Raw genomic sequence first — 26,400 nt, forward strand, 5'->3', positions numbered from 1 at the left:
TCTTAGAAGTGTCCGTGGAGGTCCTCACATCTGTACCCTAAAGTTCAGAGTGAGGAAAGAAACCTTGATATCTACAGTCTCAAATATAAACCTGAAACCGGTAAACAAATCAGTTCAGCTGTTTGTGTCGCACAATGTGAAATGCTGCAGTAATGCAAAAAAACGCACTTATATTCCTCTGAAATGAATGTGGTGGTTCTTCTGCACTATTCAGTTGCACTATTCAGGAGCTACTGCTGTTCTTTATCTCTATGCTGTACCTACTTCAAAATCATCATGGGGAGGGGGGTTTGCGGGGAGATGTCACTAATCATATTGTGCCTGGATGCTGAAAACACTGGCTTTCCACAGGGAGCAGCAAATGGACATCATTCATGTAATATATGCAGAAGAATCTCAAACCATATAAATCAACTTAGCAGATAAACCTGTGTGCAGGATACTCTATGAGCAGAATCACAAATATTTAGGAGTATACATTTTATACAGCCTGTATGCCTACGTATTTTAAAATTCTAATGGGTCTAAAATCTCTTGAGTAACTACTTTTCTATAAAGAACATCCTGGGTTTTATAATAAAGAATCTAATACTTCTATATCATTTTGAATACATTTGGGTGTCATGTAAAGAATGAGCATTCGCAGGACTTAATAAAGGTCAACTCTTCTATAGTGATCACTGAAGCATAATGCAGTAAATGAGGTATTTTTTTAAGCTGCTCTATCCCAGAACATTCAAACATATATATTCAAGAAGTTGCAAAATGTTATACTTGATATATCTGATGAACTCTGAGCCAACAGCAGTTTAAAGCTGACTTTACACCTGTACCAACATATTGCAAATTTCAAATAATTTGTAGGAAAATGCTGATATTCAATTTTGACTTGCAGTAGATCTGGTTTGTCAGTGCACTTTCTTTTCTATTATGATCCACATTTCTTGTTATGATTTTGAGTTTGTGTCCCCATTTATCTTCCATTTACTAATGTTTTAAGAAAATAATGTTTAAATTGCAGGATAATTGTTTTCTTAAGTCCAAGCATTGATACAATTTGTACTTGCCCAGATTGCTTTATTTTCTGCACACACAGTGCCTTGTTGTTTTTGTTATAAAATCACATCAATTTATTCGGCAAATTGTTTTTTCTCTTAAGGTTTGATTCATTAATCCAGACCTCTTGCATTCCTTTTGGTAATGGTACATTTCTCAGGCAGCAACCTAGAGGAAAATGAGACTAAAACTTTTTCCCTGTACAATCTGTAGTACCTGCTATAACACCAGCCTGTCATTGCCAAAAAAGAGGTTTTCTCGGTAGACGTTGAGACTTTTTTTTTTTCACAATACTGTTTTTAAAAGTGACTCTATAACCTGTGTTTTTCACTAAATTCTCTCTAAAGCAAACAGGATGTATTTCACTCCAGCTAGGGATAGGAGGCTCATTTATCTATAGATCACTGTGTGTTGCACATCAGAATAACAGAACACTGGAGATAAAATTTATACACAGCAAAAAAAAACTTATTTTTCATTTAAGAAGTCAACCTCTTGCTCTGTTACAGAAAGCTGCTTGGACTGACTTGTGTCTGTATTCAGTACTAATGCTAAAACAAAGTTGCAGCTCTGTGCTCTGTTTCATATCTAATAAGCTAGAGAATATAAATAAATGAGTAAACAAAAGCTGTGCATAAGTCACATCATCTGTCTACTTTTAATTTATTGTCCATCTCAGTGGGGCAGTATGCAGAACTTTGCCTTCCCACCTTCCTATATTGGTAATTCTAATTACCCTTTTCCCAATGCTGTCCCTGAAGCATTTCTGGCTAGTCAAATGTGTTGAGTTACTTGCCAAACTCACTCCATTCATTAGGTGCTTGAGGATTAAAGTGACAATGGAAGCCAACACAATCTATCTCTTTAAAGATTAAACTAGACCCTAGTCTGGTGAATAAGATCATGTGGGGAAGGGGAAACTTTCCAAATTCCGGGTTTTACTGCCAGGCTGGCTTCATTAAAATTATCAGCTTATTTTATTCTGAAGGAGAGAGGGTATTTTTTTTTAGTTGTATGAGCTTTCACAAAACAGTGGCTAGTTGGATATATTCTGCTGCTATACATATGTGATGTTTAAGTGTTTGCTAGATGGATTTTGATGGGAAATTTTTCAGGGTGGTTAGAAAGAGACCATGTAGTCCACTGGCTTTAATAATTTTCCTTTTTTTTAACTAATTTACTGATTTTCCAGACTCATTCTTCTGAGCCTGTCTTTAGCCTTAAGACAGGCTTCACTCTTAAGTTTTTTGCCTTTTTCCACAACATAGAATTCAAGTGAGCAGAGATGTGTGGCACTGAAGTTACGACTAGGCTACAAGTTCTGAAGTTTGTAGTTCTGCAAGCGTCTTTTAATTGTTCATATAGAGGAGAAGGGAAGGAGTAATGATTCAGTAGTATCACTTGAATTTCTCATATTGTCAGTCAGATCTGGGCATATAGTACAGAAATGTCATTTCTAGACAACACCTGAGGGCATGTGTATAAATATTGGTGCCGAGCTTGCAAATCTTATTAATATTGCAAAGATAGCAAATATCTTTGGATATAGCAGCTGTGTCAACATGGGAAAAATTCTGCATATCAGATGTTGTCTAGGAGAGGAGGCACCAGGCACCTTATGATAGTTCTTTTTGTTTGGTTGTTGGTTTTTAATTGTGCTATTATTAGTCTGTTATTTAAGAACCTTTTAGTAAGGTTGTTGGTTTTTTTTATGGGTTCTTCCTAGCAAAGAGTCTGGTTTGTGTTCTAGAACTTTCCACGCTCATCTACATCAGTGATAAACTTTTTTGAGTAAAGTCACCCACCAATCATTATTTGACTTCAGTTCAGATACCGTTTTTCCCCTGCTCTTTCCCTGACTATTTTATATTTAATATAACAAAAATCTTCAAGAAAAGGTGCACTTGGTCAGCTTTTTAAATGCAAAGAAAGGCTGCTTCTCTCATTTGTTTTTGCTTATTTGACACATTTTAATATCTAAAAATTCTTAAATGTAGCTGGTTATGGAGGTGGCAGGGGGATACTTTTTAAGATTTGGCTGTGAAGCAATTTTCTGCTGGCTTGATTTTTGCAGTTTTGAGCTCCCTATTTCCTTTATTCTTTGGGCATGCTCTTTCTCTTGGTCCTAATGAGCATATTCAGAAAAGAAAAGTTTATTGGGTGAAAAGCAGGCAGCTTCCAGGGTTTGAGCATCTTGTTTTCCACTTTGCTGTGCACTTCACTGTAGTTGCTGCACTTCTGCTGTCATGTTGTTAGATCTCACAAGTTTAGCAGATTAGGACTGGCTTGGTAAATGTGTGGGAGATCCTGGGCTCCTAGGTGCCCTTCTGAATTCCTTTGTTGTGTCAGATGATGTATTCTTCACTTTCCATTCTAAATTTACTTATGTATGAAAATGTGTAACCTAATATGTAGGTACTTTTTGAAGAGAAAAAATTGTTCATAGGTTTCACTTGTACTTAATTATTTACCCATAAGAACAATTGGCTCTAATGTACAGAGTACACATTTTTCCTTTAACTTTGTTTGTTTAGAAGATACGAGAAAAACAAAGCAAATGAAAAAGAGCAAATTCAATGGCATCAAAACCTGGAGGTGTATTACCACCTTTAGTGGTGGCTAAAAAGTACATCTATGTAAATTAAACTTACATGTCAATTTTGTAAAATGCCTTGGAATTCTTTGGGATGAAAAATACTACAGTAAAAGTTGTTTTAACCAGCACTTCACCAACTGCCATTTCTGATCTTCACTGGAAGTCCGGTTTATAGTCCAGTTGGACTGGCGGGGGGGAGTGCAGAGCATGGGCTCTGGGAGGATGCTTGGGACACAAGAGGAGGTGCGGGGTTCCGCATCTGGGTGACACCTCGGGCGGCTCCCCGTAAGTGGTAACTTGTCCGGTCCTAGGCAGATGTGCGAGAGGCGGCTCTGCGCAGTGCCTCCACCTCTTCCTGTTTCCAGCCAATGGGAGCTGCAGAGCCAGCGCTTGAGGTGGGCGGGGGCAGTGCGCAGAGCCACCTACCATGCCTCCACTTAGGAGCAGCCAGGACCGGTCACCACTTACAGGAACCCTCCCAAGATAAGTATCTGCCATGTGAGTACCCTCCAGATCCAGTGCCCCCTCCCACACCCAACCTCCCTCCCAGAGCCTGTGGCCCCCACCTCCTCCCACACCCAAACTCTCTCTCAGTTAACCAGCATTTTTCACTTACCAGAAACTCCCATTTTGCCAGCATGTGGGATAAAACAGCTTTTACTGGCTATAAATGTAAGATATTATTAGTGTAAATGGAACAGGTGTCCTACACATTTCTGCTGTTTGCTTCTACCAGACCAGAGCTTGAACACTAAAGTAGAAAACGCACATTGGGCCCTGTAGTTAAGGTTGTGCTAGTGATGTTGTGAACATTTTTTTTTCCAAGGGATTTTATAACTTAACAATAATAGTAACTAGTCCTACATAGTTTATGTACTTGTGGTAAAGTTGGCCTTTTGTCATAAAACATACAGATTCCATAATTTCCAATTACTTTTACAATTACCTTGGACTTTTGACCTTTTGAAATTTAGATGGCTATAAAGGTAAGTGGATGTGTCATTGTGGATGAATAAGTCATTGAACAAACTTCACTGAGAGCTTTGAAAGAAGTTAAACTCTGCACTGCCCAGAAAGCTCAGGCTAATATAGAGTAGAACAGTACTAATGTTTAAAATTTGAGATGAAATGAACATTTGAAGCACTTCCAAGTTAAGGACATTTAGTTAGGGATCTAAACGTGGGCCTGTCTCTTGCAGTTCAATTATAGTTTTCATCTGAGGATCTCAAAGTATTTTAATAAATAATTTATCCCTCAAACACCTCTGTGAAGGTAGATAAAGTACCAATAAATAGTAGTTACTAATGGTTCTTAAAACTCCCTAAATACATATTTATATCATTTTAAAAGTTTTCTATTAATATGGCATGTTAGAGGTAGTTATACAGTCTTTCAGGTCAACTTTTACTTGTAAGAGCAAATGTAGTATAACTTTTTAAAAAATTAACCCCTTCAGTGCCCGATGGTTGCTTAGTGAACATCTAGCAAAGCAGTATTTACCTATATGGCACCATGGACATAGCACCATTATCAACATGTCCTGTTGAAGTTTTGCATATGAAGAAAACTAAAAAAGGAACAACAAAAGTACATGTGTACTGTCAGGATTGTTATGCAAACCAACAAGAACAAGATAATTCACTCTTAAGCATGTTGCTTCATCTGTAACTCGTTCCATTCTGCATAGATATTGCAGAAATTATAGAAGGAAGCATGATCTTACATCCTATGTGATCTGCAGTACGTAAACACAGTAGAAAGATTTAAGAAAAGTGGCAGCTTATAGTTCAATATCATTTTTTTGTTGGTCTCTGTCTTACAGCTTTAATTTTAAAGTTTTTTTTGTTGCAAATTGTTTGATATTTTAAAAAAAATCTATTTTATGCACGTTCACATTTCATTCATTAAATCAGAAACTTTAACTCCCCCCCCACCTGTGGAAATCAGTCAAGACAGCATGATGTAATTTATTACTTTAATCTTTGCTATTCTTGGACTTTTTAAAAAAGAATTAAAAATATAAAGCCTTGCTTTTGAAATAAAAAAGGATTTTTGATGTATCTGTAGACTTTAAAAAAACAGAAACTGTAAAAATTTTACAGTTTCAAAGTGTTTCTCAAATGTTGTATTTTCAAGGACATTTTATTCATGTGTATCTTTTTCCAAGTTTCTGTCTTTCCTTGCTGCTCTGTCTAGTGGTATCTTAATGATTCTGGGTGAAATTCTGGCCCATTTAAAGTGAATGTCAAAACTCCCATTGATTCAAATGGCTCCAGGATTTCAGCTGCTGTGCTTGAAATGTCCCAGAGGTATTTACAGGTTTGAGTTTGCTGTGCTCTAATGTAGTTTTTGTCAACATTTTCACTATAAACTCCTTGTTTTCAGGATTTTGCAACTCTGTTACTATAATCCATAGTTGGATCATTGCACTAAAATTTTATCCCTTGGGCCAGATTTGTTAGATGGTGAATTACAGTAGCTTCAAAGTTACTTCCCTTTTCCATTAACAGCCGTCTGAGTGGCCCGTTTTAGATGACATACACATGGTTCTTTCCATCTTTAATTGTGATCTTTTTTTACTTAAATTGTTCAGTGTCATAATCCTTGTCCACATTTGTTGTTTTAAACGTAGAATTTATGTTGTTTCGAAGTTTTTCGCTATTTAGTAGTTTTGTTTGCTCCATAGCCCCGTCATACATAAGGTATCAAATGTGCTACGCTACCTAAGTTAAGAATGTCAAGGTATCAAAATACAGTTTGATGTTACTTTAAAGTAAATACTCAGTTCTTGATGGCGTACAGCCTGCTTCTAAACACCATCAAAGCAGCAATATGTTTTTACTCTCTGAATGACCCCTACAGTGTAGTCTCAGCAAAGTGACTTTCATATAGCCTGAAGATGCATACTTCACATCTTATTCTTCTCTTTTTCCTTTAAAATAAATAAATAAATAAAATGCCCATCCTAATTCAGATGGTTCGGGGTTGAGTGGACATTTTCAGCACTCAGGTGGTTAAGACAGCTGTGTGCTTTTTACCCAGTGGAGTGTTTTGAAAGGTCACATATTGAGAAGCATTTTTTTTTCCTCATGGTAAAGGCACAACATACACTAGCCCTGTGTGCACTCAGAATGATTGACAAAGGGTAAGATAAATGTGTGATCTTATTTATTGTCAAAAATTATCAAATGCATGATAACAGGAAGCTTGGATGCCACAATATGTTGATAGAGGCCTTTTGCAAGGGTTGTAGTAAAAGAAATATGCCCAGAATCTCTAGGCAGCAAGCATTTGGATTCAACCCATTTTTGTCCTTTGAACATTGTACAGCATTGAATTATATACAGAGCAAAAGAACTGTTATTTAGTCCTTGTCTACACTACACAGTTTTGTCAATAAAAGTCAGCTTTTGTCGACAAACAGTGGAAGTGTACACGCTGAAATGCTCCTCCTGCTGATGTAACTCCCCTGCTATGCCAACATAATAAAACCACCTCAACAAGAGGCATAGGGCTTATGTTGGTGTAGAACAGGGTTGGCAACCTTTCAGAAGTGGTGTGCCAAGTCTTCATTTATTCACTCTAATTTAAGGTTTCACTTGCCAGTAATACATTTTAATGTTTTTAAATGGTCTCTTTCTATAAGTCTATAATATATAACTAAACTATTGTTGTATGTAAAGTAAATAAGGTTTTTTAAATGTTTAAGAAGCTTCATTTAAAATGCAGAGCCCCCCCAGGCCGGTGGCCAGGACTCGGGCAGTGTGAGTGCCACTGAAAATCAACTTGTGTGCCACCTTCAGCACGTGTACCATAGGTTGCCTACCCTTGGTGTAGAAACTGCATACCTTACATCTGGTTTTGATTGTCATTCTTGTCAATTTCACGGCTCCACTAGAGCAAGAAGCCCTGCTGGGAGCCTTGCTGCTCCCCACCAGGAACATGGCAGCCAGACAGACTCCAGGCATGGATCTCCCAGCTGGAGGTGAGAAGCCCCGTGTGGCTTCCCCCTTCCTCCCGGCTAGGAGCACAGAGGTGAGAAGTTCCTGGGGAGCTGCATGAAGCTGAGAACCCTAGTCCCAGTCCTCCACACCGCCCCTCTTCAGTTGGTGGAAGCACTCTTGGTGAGGATGCTAACCACCAACAGAAGGAGGGTAGTGTGGACATCAGCAACCTCAGTAATTAATGCAGTGGCTGTAAGTCAGCCTAACATAGGTCGACTTATCTTTGTAGTGTAGACATAGCCTTAATCTCACTGTCCATTGCCCTTCAGACAGCAAAACACTAACAGATCCTCAAGTGTCTATGTCTACCTGCAGTTCATAAGCAGTGTGTTCTAATCATAATTGAACTGGGGTCTGTACAACAATTCAGATGTTAAGTGGAAACTGCAATGGCTCAGACCCTCCTACTCCACGTTCTGAGGCCAGCCTGGTAAAACAATAATACTGAATGATTGTTGTTAACAGAACTTAGTTGATAGCACCTCACAAGAAAATTCAGTCCTAAGCGATAAGTGAGGATCAGACATTTGCTCTAACTGGATGAGGATGTGCTGAAGAAACATCTTCAAGGTGAGCAGACTTTAGCCTTTTCCCCTGTAAGTTAATTTTATATTCTATTTTTTTTACAAACAGTAAGAAACATCTTTATCACACAACCAGGATCCTTAACAACAATTCAGTAAATGTAGATGGGAACAAGTATATTTTTACCCCTGTGAAATAAAATTACACTTCTAAAGTAAGAAATTGTTCTCATCACCGTTTGGAAATAATTTTGTTTCAATTTCATACAACTTTATAAAGATGTTTAATACTGATATTTTATATTTCTATAGAACCTTTCATGCCGAAGGACAGGAGAACATTTAAAATTCAGTTTCTGCTCCAGTTCCATTATTGGCAAGATAAAAGAGACAAGAGTCACCCAATGCAACATGTATCTGTGCATAGCATGGATTTTCACAGTGTCAAGCCCTGTTTTCTCTAAGTACCTGAAGAGTCTGTGTATTCAGTTAAAATAGCCTGCAATATTTTAATTTTTTCTTATTCATACTCCTTCCTCAATATTTTATTTCCACAAAATTTTGCTGAATAGTTATTCAAATATATTAACTTCTGATAAACAGCAAAATCACAAATAAACTTTTACTGGAGTATAATATTAATATAATGATTAATGTCCAGACCTAGGCTGTTGGACAGAATGTAGCATTGCCTGTTTTGGCACTGTAGAAGCCTTAATCCAGAGGCAGAGAAATTCCATATCCTATATGCCAAAAGGCCCAGAATTTATAATGACATAAGATGAAAATATTTAGGAACCAGTTATACTGGTATGAGCCCCACTGGGGACATTCTTATTCAAGTAAAATAGCCTTTTTTCCCCAATTTGGCTTAAATCCTTTCCTAAGCAACGAAAGTTAAACTGAGGGAAATAAAAAAGGAGGGAGGGATTTTTATATTAGAATAAGTGTGTTTACTTGGAGTTTAATGCCAGTGTAACTATATCCGTTTCTATCCCCACCTTACCTTATCCTGGTATAACTTTCCTATTGTAGGCAATCCCTTAGTCTTGGTCACAAGGGCATAGACCAAGGATTTTTCCCCTGGTGAGTTCAGTGGCACCGAGGATACAATTGACACACAAAATGGGAGAAGTCTAAGGACCCAAAGAGAAGACTTGAGTTGAGCTGATGCGCATAGTAGTGATACTGAGCTCGAAATTTTGCATAACTGAAACTCCCAGCGCTGCTTCCATGTCTTTCATACTGTTGGAGGTAGGAAACAGTGGAATTAATCATGAGGCTCTCAAAGAAGGAAGAATTCTTCTTTGAGTGATTGCTCATGTGTATTCCATAATAGGTATGTTGCTTGCCACGTGCACTGGTGCTGGAAGTTTTCCCCTAGCAGTACCCTTAGGGGAGCACCCCAGTGACCGCTGGAGTGGTGCCTCCATGGCGCAATATAAGGGGAACTACATGTGCCCCCTATCTTCAGTTCCTTCTTGTCGCCAGTGAAGATGCTTGGGAACTACTCTGTTCCAGCTTTGCTATGGCTCATCTCCCAAACTGCTTGTTTGTTCAGTATATGGTACCTGTAGTTAGTTAGTTGTTTAGTTAGTTTAGTTTAGATAGAGTGCCCAGGCCGGGGCATCCCCTGAGTTTTAAGTCGTGCACACTTGTGGACAATCTATGCCAGTGAGTGAGCCACATGCCGGCTGTCTGCACTGTTTAGGGGAAACCCAACTCAGCCGTCACTGCAAGATTTGCAAGTCGTTTAAGCCTCGGACCAAGAGAGAAAGGGACATTAGGCTCCGGGCTATTCTGATGGAGTCAGCGCTGACCTCGGTTCCAATGTGGTGCGCTGAGTCAGCACCAGGCACCATGGTGTCGGTGCTCTGCAACCCTTCGGCACCATCGACTAGTCAGCACAACTCCCCAACCATGGGGCATGCCAAGAAGTCTAGGAAGAGGCCTTCTTCACTGTAGCACCGGAGTAAACCTGGGACAGAGGCTAGACCCATGTTGGGCAGTCATCGATCCCCACCAGCCTCTAAGCCTCGAACTCAAGTCGAGCGGAGTAGCCCGGCCCATTCAAAGCAGGCCTCTCCGGATGTCTGGATGCCCTCCACACTGCAGGCCCTGCAGGCGGCCCGTGATGTTATGTCCATGCTGATACCAGGAGCACCACTGATGTCGACCCCACACACCAGAGGCAAGCCGCTGCTGAGATCTCCGCAGTTGCCCCCATCTCGGTTGAGGGAATGTTCCTGACACCGTTCACCTCCCAGCAACCGTTCAGGTCAAAGGTCACGTGGATCTCCCTCAACACATACCAGGCTGTCTGGTTGTGTTCCGCCTGACCAAGACTCTCAGCACCACAGTGCCTCAAGGAGCGAACACCGATGGGACTGAGGCAGACAACTCCAAAGGTCCTTGTCTCAGAAGGACTATTGCAGCCGGTCACGGCACGAACATCGATGTCATTCCTGTTCGGAGTCCCGCTCCAGGACCTTGCCATGGCACCGCCTTCGCAGTCTCGCCGGCACAATCTGCCTGCCGGAGCCGATCACAAAGCAGCTGTTACCAACAGTACCGGTCCTCCACTTTGGGATTGCAGTCCCGAGGTCAGCATCGCTCCCGGTACCACTGCTCCTCCCAGTCCAGGGACAGCGTCAGGTCGTATGTCAGCTCAGCCTTCCTTCATAGTCATCCATCAACTGGCCAGGCCAACCAGGCTGAACAGCTGGTTCCACCGGTGGGCACCATGGCCCCTGATGCAGCCCCTAGTAGGGCTCACTTAATGGCTGGAGCCTCAGAAGGCCTATCGGCCTCCTTCTCCATATCTCTGAGGAAGGAGTTGGTGGGACGTACATCCTCAGCACTGTGCCCAGAGACCGACCAGGTGGTTGACCCTCCAGTGCCGGTGGATGCACAAAGTACCTCATCAGCCTCCTCGCCCTCCCCAGATGAGGTGATTGCGGCCCCTCCTCCCTCCATCCTGCAGGAGGACCTTAGGGCCCACCAAGAACTCTTAAAAAGGTTGGCATCAAGCCTTCACCTCCAAGCAGAGGAGATGGAGGAGCCCTTGGTCTACACGTTTAGTGTGCTGTCTTTCTTGGCACCGAGCAGGGTGGCCTTGCCTCTCCACAAAGAGGTGGTGAAAATTTCAAATGCCCTGTGGTAAATCCCAGCCTTATTGACCTCCATCTCTAAGAAAGTGGAATACAAGTATTTTGTACCTGCCAAGGGGCATGAATACTTATACACCCACCCTGTTCCTAACTCCCTGGTGGTCAAGTCAGTCAGCCACAGGGAACGGCAGGGCCAACCAGCCCCTACCCCGAAAAATAAAGATTCAAGGAGGCTGGACTCATTTGGAAGAAAAATTTATTCATCTTCGAGCTTCCAGTTACAAGTGGCGAACCACCAGGCTCTCCTGGGCCGGTCTGAGTTCAATCTGTGGGGCTCCCTGCTCAAGTTCGAGGACTCCCTCCAAGAGCGCAACAGGAAGGAGTTCAAAGCGCTGGTGGAGGAGGCTACAGTGGCTGCCAGGGCAACTCTGCAGGCAGCTTCGGATGCAGTAGACACGGCCATGTGGTCCATGGCCTACACTGTGTCCATGAAAAGGGTGTCATGGCTCCTGCTCTCTGGGCTGTCCAGCAAGGCGCAGACCTCCCTGCAGGACCTCCCATTTGATGGCAAAGCTCTATTTGTGGAACAAACGGATTCAAAGCTGCATGGCCTGAAAGACTTCCGCACGACTCTCCAGACTCTGGGTTTCTATGTTCCAGCTCTGGCTAAACCTAAGTTCAAGCTACAGCAGACTCCTGTTCAGGCCACCCATTCGAAATACAAGGCCGCTTATAAGAAGTTGTGGGACTATAAGAGGCACCCACAGAGGCAGTCTCAGCCTGCCCCCCAGCCTGGGTCCTCCAAGGGCAAGCAAACAGGGGAAAAGGCGGTTTTGACGGGACACCCAGGGCGCCCTGACAGTTCTCATCAGGAATCCACCTTCAATAAAGCTTCCCTTCTCCAATCAGTTGTGTGCTTTCCTCCCGGAGTGGTCGCAGCTGACCTCAGATCAATGGGTCTTCAGCACCCTCCAGTTTACTTCCTCCCTGCCCAACCACCACCCACCCCCATCCCTCCTGGGGGACCCCTCGCATGAGGCTCTGCTCGAGCAGGAGGTTGGGCAGCTCCTGGGCCTAGGAGAGGTGGAAGCGGTACCAGGGGAGTTCAGAGGCAAGGGGTACTACTCCCACTAATTCCTTATCCCGAAGACCAAAGGGGGACTCAGGCCCATCTTGGACCTGCGAGGCCTGAACCAGTACATGGTGAAGCTTTAGTTCCACCTGGTCTCCCTGGCCTCCATCATTCCCTCCCTGGACTGGTACACCTCCCTCAATCTGCAGGACACATACTTCCACATTCATATATTCAAGGGGCACAGACAGTTCCTCCGTTTCACAGTGGGACAGGAACACTTCCAATTTATAGTCCTCCCATGTGGCCTGTCCACTGCCCCCAGGGTATTCATGAAATGTATGTCAATGGTGGTGGCCTACCTCAGGCACTGGGCGGTCCAGATCTTCCCCCATCTGGATGACTGGTTGGTCAAGGGCAGCTCCCGGTCGCAGGTGCGGGATCACGTGGCGCTCCTTCTGTCCATGTGTACCACTTTGGACCTGTTGGTAAACAACACCAAATCCCGGTACAATGCATAGAGTTTATCGGGGCAGACCCGGATGCCTCGTCGGCCAGAGCCTCCCTCCTGGACAGGTTTGAGACCCTGAAGGGGCTCATGGACACGGTCACAAGGTTTCCAGTGACAACAGCCAGAGCGTGCCTCTGGCTTTTGGGTCACATGTCAGTGTGCACGTATGTGGTCCGTCATGCCAGACTCAGGATGAGGCCCCTCCAGGTCTGTTTGGCCTCGGAGTTCTCCCAGGCCAGGGACAGGGTGGTCAAAGTCCTCACAGTGTCTGAGCCAGTGATCACCTCCCCGAGAAACATGCTCCAGGAGGTCCCTTTCAGGGGCAGGAGCCTGTCGCTGAAACTGGTGTCTGACGCCTCGGACCTGGGATGGGATGCCCATGTGGGGAACATTCAGACCCAAAGTCTGTGGTCGGCTCTGGATCTGACACTCCACATAAATGTCAAGGAGCTCAGAGCAGTACGGCTGGTGTGCATGACCTTCCACTCATACCTGGAGGGCAAGGTGGTCAAGTTCCTCACAGACAACATGGCCTCAATGTTCTATATCAACAGACAAGGCAGGGCCCAATCCCCTGCCCTCTGCCGTGAAGCCCTCAGGCTGTGGGACTTTTGTAAAGCCCACGACATCTGCCTACAGGTCTTCTGTCTGCCGGGCACCTGGAACGCGCAGGCAGATCACTTGAACAGGGATTTCTCCTCTCAGCACAAGTGGTCTCTCCACCCAGAGGTGGTGCACAGACTTTTCCAAATGTGAGGAAGTCCCTAGGTGGACCTGTTCACAACTTGGCAGAACCATCGCTGTCCCCGGTTCTGCTCTGGGGTGAGCGGGGGGGAGCTGGGATGGGGCTCTATCTCCAATGCCTTCCTCCTGTCCAGGTCAAGCCAGTTTCTCTATGCCTTTCCCCCATTCCTGCTGGTCATCAACGTCCTGAAAAAGATAAAGACGGACAAGGCCTGGGTCCTTCTGATTGCCCCGCCATGGCCCAGGCAGCATTGGTATGGGACCCTCATGGGCCTGGTGGTCGCCCTACCATGGCCATTGCCATCCCACCTAATCCTGCTCTCCCAGGACCAGGGCTGCCTCTTCCACCCCAACCTCACAGCACTCCACTTCATGGGTGGCTGCTCAATGGTTAGGAAGGGAGGAAAGGACCTGCTCGGAAGGGGTTCTGCACGCCCACCTAGAAAGCAGACGGCCCTCCACGCGCCGAGCCTACTTGGCAAAGTGGTCTCAGTTTTTCAGATTTTCCCAGTGGCCATCCCAATCCAGTTTATTCTGGATTGCCTCCTTCACCTTAGAGCCCAGGTCCTGGTGTCCTCATCAGTCAAGGTGCAATTGGTGGCCATATTGGCCTTCCATCTGCTTGTGCAGGGCCACACGGTATTCTCCCATGCTATGACTGGCCGATTCCTTAAGGGTTTGGATAGCCTCTTCCCATTTGTTAGGACCGCTGTCCTGCAGTGGGACCTAAACCTGGTGTTGGCCCATCTCACGAGGCCCCTGTTTGAGCCGCTAGCCACGTGCTCCTGGTCACACCTGTCGTGGAAGGTGGCCTTCCTGGTTGCGATCATGTCGGCTAGACAGGTCTCTTATCTCAGAGTCCTGACCTCTGAGCCCCCATACACGGTTTTTCATAATGAAAAGGTCCAGCTCTGCCCACACCTTTCGTCCCTCCCGAAGTTGGTCTCCACTTATCACCTGTGTCAGGACATTTTTCTGATGGTCCTCTGCCCCAAGCCCCATGCATCCAGTGAGGAGCACTGCCTCCACATGCTGGATTTGAGATGGGCTCTGGCTTTCTACCTGGAATGGACTAAGCCATTCAGAAAGTCCTCACAACTGTTCATCGCCTTGGCTGAGCGCATGACAGGTTGGCCGATCTCCACTCAGCGACTCTCCAAGTGGATCACCTCGTGCATCCATACCTGTTATAACCTGGCGGGAATCGTCTGCCGCCAATTGTGAGGGCGCACTCGACTCAGGTGCAGGCCTTGTCAGCTGTTTTTTTGGCCTATGTCCCCATTCAGGACATTTGTAGGGCTGCTGTGTGGTCTTCGGTTCACACGTTCACCTCACATTAAGCAGTTGTCTCTCAGACCAGGGAGGACGCTGGGTTCGGCAGGGCTGTTCTCCGTCCCGAGAGCGTGAACTTCTTCCCATCTCCAACAGACATAGCTTGGAATCACTTATTGTGGAATACACATGAGCAATCACTAGAAGAAGAAAAGACAATTACCTTTTCCATAACTGGTGTTCTTTGAGGTGTGTTCCTCATGTCTATTCCACATCCCACCGTTCTTCCCCTCTGTTGGAGTTGCCTGGCAAGAAGAAACTGAGAGTGAGGGGAGCGTGCAGTCCCCTTATACTGCACCATGGATGTGCCACTCCAGGGGTCATGGGGGCTCTCCCCTACAGATACTGCTAAGGGAAAAAACTTCCAGCACCAGTGCACATGGCAAACACACAAACCTATTGTGGAATAGACATGAGCAACACATCTCGAAGAACACTAGTTATGGAAAAGATAACTGTCTTTTTTGCCCATAATACTGAATTTCCCTTTGTATTATAGTAAGAGTTATGGACACATTGTACGGTGAGGGTTAAATGAAAGCCTGTTGCCCCAGCATGACAGATTATAAAGAATGAAAACATATTTGTCATATAGAAGTTGCTTTGTTAAAACTTCCATAAATCTTAATTCCAATACCTGGGTGAGTTCAATCATTTATGAAATGGTAGAACATACACACAGATATAAAGTGTAGGGTGTAGAGTGAATCACATGTTGATGTACACTTGTTCTTTTTAGTGTAGGTCAAATACTTATATTCACTTGCATTACTTTTTTTTCATTCTATTTATTCTAATACAGTTATTAGAGGGAAAATCATTACATTTTGTTGGTTCATCATCACTGGAACTATGGCTGTTCTGATGTAATTAACCATCCAAAGTAATGAATTCTAAATTGTATTTTCAATTACTTGTAACTAAAATTATCTTGAACTAAAAAAATTCATTTTGTCCCATAGAAAGCTTCATTGCTTTATCACTGTTGTTGTACTAGAGATTTAGATTAGGGTAACTTAGTTTTTAAATTAAATGTCAAATATAATTTGCCAGTGGAAACATGAAGTGTATGACTGTACTCTGAGGGGAAAAAGCCAGCTCAGCATCCTTTAATATTGATATATACATAAAATCAGCTTTCCACCCAATTAGATCATGTCTGGAGAATGTGAAATGTAATTTTACATATACATGCATACTTACACTGCTGTAAATAGAAAGAATAAACAGTACCTAAGGCTTAAGTTTTGTCACAGCTGTCAGAGAAATATTAGATTCCATACTTTTAATTTTTATTAAATATTAATTACTTTTGACACTGAGATTTTTGCTGTGATATTTGAAACTTTGGGATGTGTGTATGTATGATTGGCTTTGTAATGGTAAACAGCTGAACAAACTTAACTGAAAGCCTAAGAGAGCACCAGTTTGAACCCTAGGCAGTATGGAAGGCTAATAGAGAGCAGGAGGTCAGGGATAATGCTGTGAGTAACATAAAGGATCAAACCCATAGACCCCCAGAGAGAGCTGTAATTCTTCAAAAGATCCATGGGCCAACCCATATTTTCACATGATTAGTTAACCAAAAAAATAAGATTTTTGATGGAGAAGAACACAGATATGCTTTGCTAGCCAGAGTCCTAGTATTTACTGTTGAGGTACAGATTTAATTTCTAGAAAGTTAGAAGTAAATCATTAAAATAGTTTAGGAGTTGAAAGGAATTAAGCATTTTAAATAAAAATTCCTAGCACTGGTGTCTCATGGGTTGTTTGTGGTGGATCACTCTGATGTAAAAAGTTCACATAGTGTGATGGGGCAAGGCCAGATGGCTACAGTAAAGTACTGAGAAACAGGTATGTTAGCCCCAGGCTAAACAAATCCCTAGGACCCTGGTAACCAAATGGCAGTTGCTCCAGTGTACTGCTGGAGGATTGAGGAGGACAAGCGTTATCAGACACCAGGAGGGTGAGGATAAAGAAGGTGTTTGGAGGAGGCCATGGGGAAGTAGCCCAGGGAGTTGTAGCTGTCATGCAGCTGGTACAGGATGCACTATAGACAGCTGCGATCCACAGGGCCCTAGGCTGGAACCTGGAGTAGAGGGCGGGTCTGGGTTCCCCCCAAATCTCCCAACTCCTGATCAGACACAGGAGGAGCTGACCCAGCCTGTGGGTTCCACAAGAGGAGAAGATCACTGAGGTGAACAAATCCACCAATAAGCGCAGGACCCACTAAGGTAGAGGAGGAACTTTGTCACAATAGATGTAGAGCTAAAGAAAATCTCATGCATACACTGTCTTTAAAAAACAAGAACAAAGTTATTAGCATCATTTGTTATTCATGCTTCTGTCTGGTGCATCAAAGCCAGCAAATAAAACAATTCATCAAATATCAGTGTTTATAATTTTCCATGAGGTAACTCTGGCACTTAAAATTGAGAGACAAAACGAGTGTGTTTACCTTCTAATAAGCTGAACATGAGATGCTAGCTGCTTGGAACTACAGAAAAGTTACAGTGCATAAAGACTAAAACACCCTAGAAAGATGAAAAACCATAGAAAACTTTAGCCACCTTTCAAATAAAGTTTTCTATCCAGTGTCTTTCCAGAGTATATAGGTCTGTGCACAGAACACTTTATGAACTGAAGTCCATTTTATCTACTGAAGTTTTATAATATCAATATTTATAAACTGTATTTACATTGTTCATTTTATCCACATGAAATTTTATAATATCAATATTTATGAAGTCTATTTACATTTCAAATACTGTATAGTATTGCACATTTTAAAATAAGCAATTTGTGGGCAAAAACAATCATTAGCTAAAAGTTAAGATTGTTATGGTAAATATTAAACTGTATGCAAGCAATTTAAAGAAATAAAAGTTTAGCCGTGTGTCTTTCAACATAAATCTTATTAACATATTTCCATAGTAGAATATATGCATATTAATTATCTATATATTGAAGAAGTTCAAAAGTATGTCCTTTGGGTCACAGTAAAAGTTTTTTCTGAATACATGTCAAGCAAAATTCTGTATGCTTATCTTGTAAATCACTGAACATAGGAGATATAAGAAAAAGGAATACTTTGTGACTTCCATACTTTTAATATTTGAATTCTTTAACTCTTATTATTTGAGAGGAAGGCTAGCCCAATGCTTAGGGTGCTATCCTGGGATTCTAGAGATCTAAGTTCCATTGCTTGCCTTGCCACAGACTTCCTGGGCAATTACCATAGTATGTCTGTTCCCTTAATCTTTCATCTCCAAAATGGAGATAACAGTAATCTCCTACCCCACAAAAATGTTGTGAGGAAAAATATATTAAAGGTTGTTAAGCATTCAAATATTGTGGTATGGGGGAACAATATCAATAGATAAAGATTAGGTTATTTACTACAGAAACTTGACCTTTCAGTGAACAAACTATTTTTTGTCTGAGAAGTGTACATGAATTTGACAAATGTTATATGTTCTCATAAGTAAGTAGAGATGTGTTATCTCTATTAGTTAACTATTTTCCATCCTAGTTGATTTGATTATTTTTGCATTCATTTTAAGAAATTAAAGAAAAATATACTAAGTCATATAACACAGGCTAATGAGAGCCAGCGGTTTTAGTATGGCACAGCTATGTCATTAAGCACTGGAAAAGCTACTTGAAGTCCCAGATATGCAAATTGTACTTCTTCATGCATAAAGCCACTTGTCTGCATTTTTTTTTCCTTTCTCAATTTGCATTAATTTTTCCTTTTTTTTAAAAGCAATTTGCTAAATTCATATCTTCTTGGTGGTTGACAATTTATTGTTTAGACACCTTACACTATGTACTGCGTGAAACCACAGGTTTCTATTTGGAATAGTAAAAGGAATAAATGGAGAATAACTTGTGCAAAAATGGATTATGATTAGAATTGAAATCAAAATAGAATAGGCTGCTTTCATACCCCTGGGCTTCTTAGACCTCGATTCAGGAGTTAGTAGGTTAAGATGAAGATTTGGGAGACCCTAGGTTTTACCTTGACCTACTAACTCACATGTAAACTATGAACTACCGTGTCTTTGTTAGGATTTTATCTTCTGTTAGTTAATTTGAGTTAATTAGCTTGAGTTAAGAACACACCTTTTTCCTATTGAAGGTGCATCCTTAAAAGAACTTTGTTTTATCTTCTGTCCAACCTGTGCATCCTATGATTGTCAAAAAGAAGAAAAGAGGAGGGTGGTATCAGCAAAGTGTGGCAGCAATGCACATAAATTGTGTATATTTCCACAAGTACAGTTAGGGCAAAGTTGCTTCTTGCTGAGACAAAACTACATACTTTTCATCTAAAATTAATGAATCCCTTTCTTTTCCCAATTTAGCCTTTAATATGAACTCCCCAATAAGGGCGCCTTTACGCTGTTATAACACAATGTCACGTGTTCAGTAATATCAGATTAAACACATTGTCACTCAGTGTAGACAAGTTTGAAGCCAGAGGGGACCACCAGATGATCCAGAAATCACCTGATGTGTTTAAAATCCTGACAGTTGGTTATGGTTAACCTATAGTAACTTAAATGATTTATTATAAAAAGCATTAAATTTCAACACCTGACTGTGACTGTATGACATAATTTTAAATACAATAATTTTTGTCTGTGCAGAGTGAAAACACATTTAATGTTATGTTAATTAACATATTATTATCCACTGCTGCTTCCAACTGTAAAGAAGCCGTGAAAAGAATTTTTCTTTCCTCTGCTTACTCAGTTTGATGTGCATCCACTTACAGTCTGTCCAGTCATATTTACTTAAAAAGAGTTGAAAGTGAAAGATTGGTGTTTCAAGAGAGATTTAAATTAGGGTTTGACCCTGTAATCCGAGACAGGAAAAGTAAGCCCTGCTATCACTGAATAAGGAATATTAGAATTCTGTTTCCATATCTGAATGCTGAATTTTGAGTCTTTAATGCACAGAAGTGATGCCTGAGCATTGCTATAGAATCACAAAGTATGTTTCATCCTCTTAGAGAAAGATTTACATTTTTCTATCCCATCACTTTTACTCCTTCTGTCCTATATATTTCTCATCCTTTTCCCACCATTTCTCACTTGCTATCTCCCTTTTTCTACTTCTTTGCTTCTTTCTTCTCTTCATCTCTGTATACTCATTTTTTCTTTACTTGTTCTTTTTTCCACTCTTATTTACTTCCTGTTCCCTTCTCACATTTAGTCCTTCATTTTGAGTGTTCAGAACTACCAGATGACCAGTTAATGTTCCCCAGTAAGAAGTGTCAAGACACTTAGCTTTTTGTTATAAACTATTTGCAGAGAAGCTCAATAAATCTATTTTTATTAGAAAAATATTTCACAAAAGGAAACCTCCTTTCACAGTAATATCTGTCTTCATCCTTACTTGTCAATATTGCCTATCAAAAATTAAAAGTTTTATGTTTTAGGGAAAAAAGCCTTGAAAACAATCAAAAAAAACCCCACAGTGATGAATAATATAATATATAATAATAATATAATAATAATAATCTTCTGTTACTGTTCAGTGATATGGAGTTGCAGACAGGACTCAGAGCAAATTCATCACTGTGTGTTTTTTTTAATACTGTAACAGAGCATCCGCTGCCTGGGGAGCCCTCCTGAGGTAGGCCCTGCAAAAACCGGTGTATTTGCCTCAATTTTCCATTTTGTGACAAATCTAGAGTTTCCCAGCACAGTCCAAACAGTACTTTCACTCTTTAAAGTCCCAGCAGTTCATCAGCTCACCATGTACACTTGGGGGTCTCTTGCCACACCCCAGCTCCCCCTTTTGGCTCCAGCATCTGTCACCACATCCCAGCTCTCTGGTGCAGTTTTAGCATCTCTCACCACACATTCCAGCCCCTCCAGCTCGGGTGCTTCTCCGCCCCATTTCATCCTCAGGTCTGGTTCTAGCTATCACCCAGAAACATTAACAGGCTTACCCTTCTATCATTCCTCAGTCTTTTCTAGCCCTCTGGCTCCAGTTTTCCAGTTCAGAGAGCAGTGGGCATCTCCCACTGCCGCTGTCAGCCTTCAGACCTATCTGGCCATGCCTGTCTAGACTGTAGTGGAGCCTCTGACTGTCTTCTACTTTACCAGCCTGATGTGGCTTGCTGCTCAACTAGGGAACCCTGACCGCTCCCTCCTTCAGAGGCATCCCCTTCCTGAAGCCGTCAGTCCAGCTCTGCTCTTCTCCTGAACTCTGGGTTGTGAACTCCCTGCTTCCTTTGGATTCTCTGTCTCTGGCTTCCAAATTCTCAGCTTCCTCTTGTCTTTGGTTGTCTGTCATTTAAGATTCTCAGGGGTAGCTCCACCCTCCTAATTACACCAAACTAGGGCTCACCTGGACTGGGCATTCCAGGTTCCAGCTACCTTACTATTACCTTCCAGACACATTTAGGAGAAGTTAGGTGAGTTGGACAATGTATCATAAGAAGTGTGCATTCAATTTGAAATCACGCAGAAATATTTTTAAATCAGAGAAGCCCGTCCTGATAATATAAGAAATTACATGAAAAACATTGTGCAATCTTAAATCTGCTGTAGTTTTTCCAGTGACCCAGATGTGACAGCACTGTTTCAAGATACAAAAAAAGTGAGACACACTTAAACAAAAAGGTCGCACAGTTAATTGCTTCTGTAAGCTGAGCTCATTTCACACTGTGTTCCTCCATTCTGCCTTACTCCAGCCCCACAAACTCAATTTCCCTCAATTTCAAGGACTCTCTGCAACCACCTTACGCCAGGGCTCTGGGTGCCCCTTTCTTTCTCCTTCCTGAATGTGGAATTACAAATGTTAACTTTTAACCACCACTTACTTCAACCTCTGTATGTAATGTTAAATTTTCCTTAACAGGAACTGATAAGAGATCTACACTAGACAGCTGTTACTAGAATATGCATTCCAGTCTCTCAGGAGATCACGTTCAAACAAAACATTCTGGAGATGGAGAAATTTTAGGACAAAGCAGCTAGAACTTAAGATATTTGGTAATGTGAGTGAGCAACTTCATGGCTAAAAAAACTATAGTTACTTTCTCTAATATCCATCATATAGCACAAACATTGACACTTTAGTATTATGTGGAGAAAGCAAAAGCACTCTCTTCAACAGTTCATGTCGCAGTGAGCTTTATTTTCCCTGACCCAGATGTGTCCAAGTCACGATAAAAGAAAGAAACCAGCTGTCTCAATGGATGTGTTACTGATCTTTAGAATACATATACATATGCCCACAAAAATCCTCAAAAAAGATTACCTTCAGCATATTCTTTTAAAGGCTTTGTCAAATTGTCATACTGAAATGTTTTGTGTTTGGCAATTAATGCTTTGATATGAAAGTTTTTGCAGGAATCCCATGGAAGAAATCTTACCTGTGTCCTTGGGAGGTTCCCTCTTTCTTCAGTATCCCTTGAAATGCCATTTTCTATTTCAAGATGTTCAGATTTTCTCAAAAGAAAACTATAGTGATTGGTGGTTATACCTCAGATAGCTAAATAAATACATATTAGAACTTAAGAAAGGTTTGTCCAAAAGAATGTTTAGAAACAGGCACTATTACTTGGGTATCTCCATTCAGTGAATGTGGTTATTTTCATCAGAGACTATCTTCATGATATTTTCCTCTATTCGCAAAGGGCATGATTCTCCTTTTGCTTACAGCCATTTCACACCAAAGCACATAAAAGCAATTGCTGAACATGTGTGACAATGTATGTCTCTTTTTTTTTTTCCTCCAAGTGTTACCCCCATACCTTTAAAACAAATGGTGGTTTCTAAAGGGAGAACAAGTTCACTGCTATTTTTGCATCAATGGATACAGAGATGGAATCTTATTGGTGATTTTGGATTGTTATTTATAGCTAAAAAACTTAATTACTTTTGGTTATTGACTCTTTTTTGTAGTTACTGTGGTTTGCTCGTAAACTGTTTGTTTGCCTTTGATAACTAGATAATATCACCTCAGAATTTATTAATACTGTTAATAGTCTGGCAAATTTTATCTAGTTACCAAAGACAGAGCTGGAAGATATGGTGATTATATTGTATCATATTTTTATTTTAAATATCTAAGCCCTTCATTGCAGAGATAAATGCCATAATGTGTGTCTCCTTCCCAAGACACAGAGTTGAGAATCACTACTATAAGGACTCTTTTTGTGTCTGCAATAATAAACAAAACTACTGAAAAGTAATTAAAGAACTTGCTAATCAGTTCATTAATCAAGTATATCTTGTGTACATTATACAGAGACAAATAGAGGAGGACACTGTGGTAGCCAGAAATCCTCTCTCAAATAAAATCAAAAGTGAAGATAAATACAATTGAGTTTCCCTTTGTGGTTTGATTCCTATCTCACTGCATTCATCTATAAACCACCTATCGAGGCAAGCTACCCACTATTAGTTGATTTAGAGCTGGTTTTGAAAGGTGGACCTGAGGGAGGCAACCTAGTGACAGAGGATGTAGAAAAAGCTAATGTACTCAGTGCTTTTTTTTGCTTCTGTCTTCACAAACAAGGTCAGCTCCCAGACTGCTGCACTGCGCAGCACAGCATAGGGAGGAGGTGACCAGCCCTCTGTAGGGAAAGAAGTGGTTCAGGACTATTTAGAAAAGCTGTACGAGCACAAATCCATGGGGCCGGATGCATTGCATCCAAAGGTGCTAAAGGAGTTGGCGGCTGTGACTGCAGAGCCATTGGCCATTATCTTTGAAAACTCATGGCGATCAGGGGAGGTCCCGCATGACTGGAAAAAGGCTAATGTAGTGCCCATCTTTAAAAAAGGGAAGAAGGAGAATCTGGGGAACTACAGGCCAGTCAGCCTCACCTCAGTCCCTGGAAAAATCATGGAGCAGGTCCTAAAGGAATCAATTCTGAAGCACTTAGAGGAGAGGAAAGTGATCAGGAACAGTCAGCATGGATTCACCAAGGGAAAATCATGCCTGACTAACCTAATTGCCTTCTATGAGGAGATAACTGGGTCTGTGGATGAGGGGAAAACAATGGACGTGTTGTTCCTTGACTTTAGCAAAGTTTTTGATACGGTCTTCCACAGTATTCTTGCCAGCAAGTTAAAGACGTATGGGCTGGATGAATGGACTATAAGATGAATAGAAAGCTGGCTAGATCGTCCAGCTCAACAGGTAGTGATCAATGGCTCCATGTCTAGTTGACAGCTGGTATCGGAGTGCCCCAAGGGTTGGTCCTCGGGCCGGTTTTGTTCAAGACCCTCATTAATGTTCTGGAGGATGGCGTAGACTGCACCCTCAGCAAGTTTGCAGATGACACTAAACTGGGAGGAGTGGTAGATTTGCTGGAGGGTAGGGATAGGATACAGAGGGACCTAGACAAATTAGAGGATTGGGCCAAAAGAAATCTGATGATGTTCAACAAGGACAAGTGCAGAGTCCTGCACTTAGGACGGAAGAATCTCATGCACTGCTACAAACTAGGGACTGAATGGCTAGTTCTGCAGAAAAGGACCTAGGAATTACAGTGGACGAGAAGCTGGATATGAGTCAACAGTGTGCCCTTGTTGCCAAGAAGGCTAATGGCATTTTGGGTTGTATAAGTAAGGGCATTGCCAGAAGATCGAGGGATGTGATCATTCCCCTCTGTTCAACATTGGTGAGGTCACGTCTGGCGTCCTGTGCCCAGTTTTGGGCCCCACACTACAAGAAGGATGTGGAAAAATTAGAAATCTGAGTCCAGCAGAGGGCAGCATAAACTTATAGGACTTATTAGGAGAGTCTGAGGGAACTGGGATTGTTTAGGGTGTAGAAGAGAAGAATGAGGGGGGATTTGATAGCTGCTTTCAACTACCTGAAAAGGGGGTTCCAAAAAGGATGGATCTAGACTGTTCTCAGTGGTACCTGATGACAGAACAAGGAGTAATGGTCTCAAGTTGCAGTGAGGGAGGTTTAGGTTGGATATCAGGAAAATCTTTTTCACTAGGAGGGTGGCGAAGCACTGGAATGGGTTACCTAGAGAGGTGGTGGAATCTCCTTTCTTAAAGCTTTGTAAGGTCAGACTTGACAGAGCCCTGGCTGGGATGATTTAGTTGTGGATTGAGCTTTGAGCAGGGGGTTGGACTAGATGACCTCCTGAGGTCCCTTCCAACCCTGATTTTCTGTGATTCTATGAAAATGCATGTTGCTTGTAAAAGCTGCATTTAATCAGCCAGTCTTTAATTTTATTCTCTCATTGAAACCCAGATATCACTGCACTGTAACTTAGCAAATGTACACTGAGAAAAAGAAGTACTCCCTATTGCACAGTTTCTGAATTCCAGTTATATTAAAAGTGAAACATGATCATTCTCAGATGTTAGCGCCATAGTTATGTGTTTTTTCTCTTCCCCTTCCTTCCCTCCATCCTTGTTCTGTTATTAACTCCCCAGTTAGATAAAAACATGTCATAAAAGCCTCCTTTCATTGAATCTGTTTATAGACACAGTTGTATCTTATTCAGCAGTGCCCAGAGTGCTATGGGGCCGCATATTTTATTCAAGACATACTCAGTAATACAATACAAGTTTACTTTGCCGAGTACGACAAGGGGGTGAGGTAATATCTTTTATTGGACCAATTTCTGTTGGTGAGAGAGACCAGCTTTCGAGCTTACACACAGCTCTCTTTAAGTCTTCTTCAGGTCTGTGTAAGCTTGAAAGCTTCTCTTTTTCACATTATGCAAAGAAAACTACCTTTCTCTTCAATATCTTGGGACCAACAACACTGCATACAATTTTGCATAATGTATTTTGTTCAAATAGTGTAATAGTGTATTTTATACAAGGGTAATATAATTAAGGAAAAAAAACAATTATAGAATTAAATAGCTGCAGTATTTATCACTCCCAGCTGCTTTATATGAGACAGACTGAAAGTCAAAGGTTTTCCAGTTTGTATCCTTTAAGTGCAGTTTCCCCAGCTCATAAGGGTGTGGTGGATAAAGGATTATGGGAAAAATTCCAAACATTCTTACTGTCTGCTCCTCCTAACAGTGCAGCCATATCTTCCTTTACATCTTCAACCCAACACCCAGCCTGAATAGATAATGCGGGAACAAGGTAAATGCCTGTGATGGGGTTTGTGGGCTGTCTACCCACAAGCCCATGAAGAGGCTGCAGAGCCACTTTATGGAGATGACTTCAACCTAGTGGTCAAAGTAAACTATGGGCATCCCAGCCTGATGTGGCTGAGAGGATCCATGTACTGGTCGACCCTTTGACCCTGCCCTTAATGTGCATGACCTTTTAGTAGCACCTCTTTGAGACACTTTTCTTGGAGCATATATCGATAAATACAAAGCAACCAAAGAGTCCCTAACTTACACCACTGATTGTACCATCCCAAGGCAAAATCATAAAACTAAACATGAAATTACAAGTTGCTCGTATTTTAACTTTTTTCCTAAAACATCGTCCAGCTTG

The 26,400-nt window shown here is 41.8% G+C and overlaps 1 protein-coding gene across 2 annotated transcripts in view; it reads left to right on the plus strand.

The window, feature by feature from the left end:
* The window catches only part of DIAPH2 (diaphanous related formin 2), an 879,031-nt gene that overhangs the window by 802,023 nt on the left and 50,608 nt on the right, over positions 1 to 26,400 (plus strand). The window contains exon 27 of one of the 2 annotated variants that reach the window (XM_050965013.1): positions 22,318 to 23,259. The exons of the other annotated variant lie outside the window; for it this stretch is intronic. Coding sequence (XP_050820970.1) covers positions 22,318 to 22,382 — 65 coding nt within the window. The 3' untranslated portion in view covers positions 22,383 to 23,259. Of the gene's footprint in view, positions 1 to 22,317; positions 23,260 to 26,400 lie in introns of those variants that run through there. 2 annotated transcript variants of the gene reach the window in all.

Source organism: Gopherus flavomarginatus, chromosome 8 (assembly GCF_025201925.1).
Source record: "Gopherus flavomarginatus isolate rGopFla2 chromosome 8, rGopFla2.mat.asm, whole genome shotgun sequence".
NCBI classification, from domain to species: domain Eukaryota; kingdom Metazoa; phylum Chordata; order Testudines; family Testudinidae; genus Gopherus; species Gopherus flavomarginatus.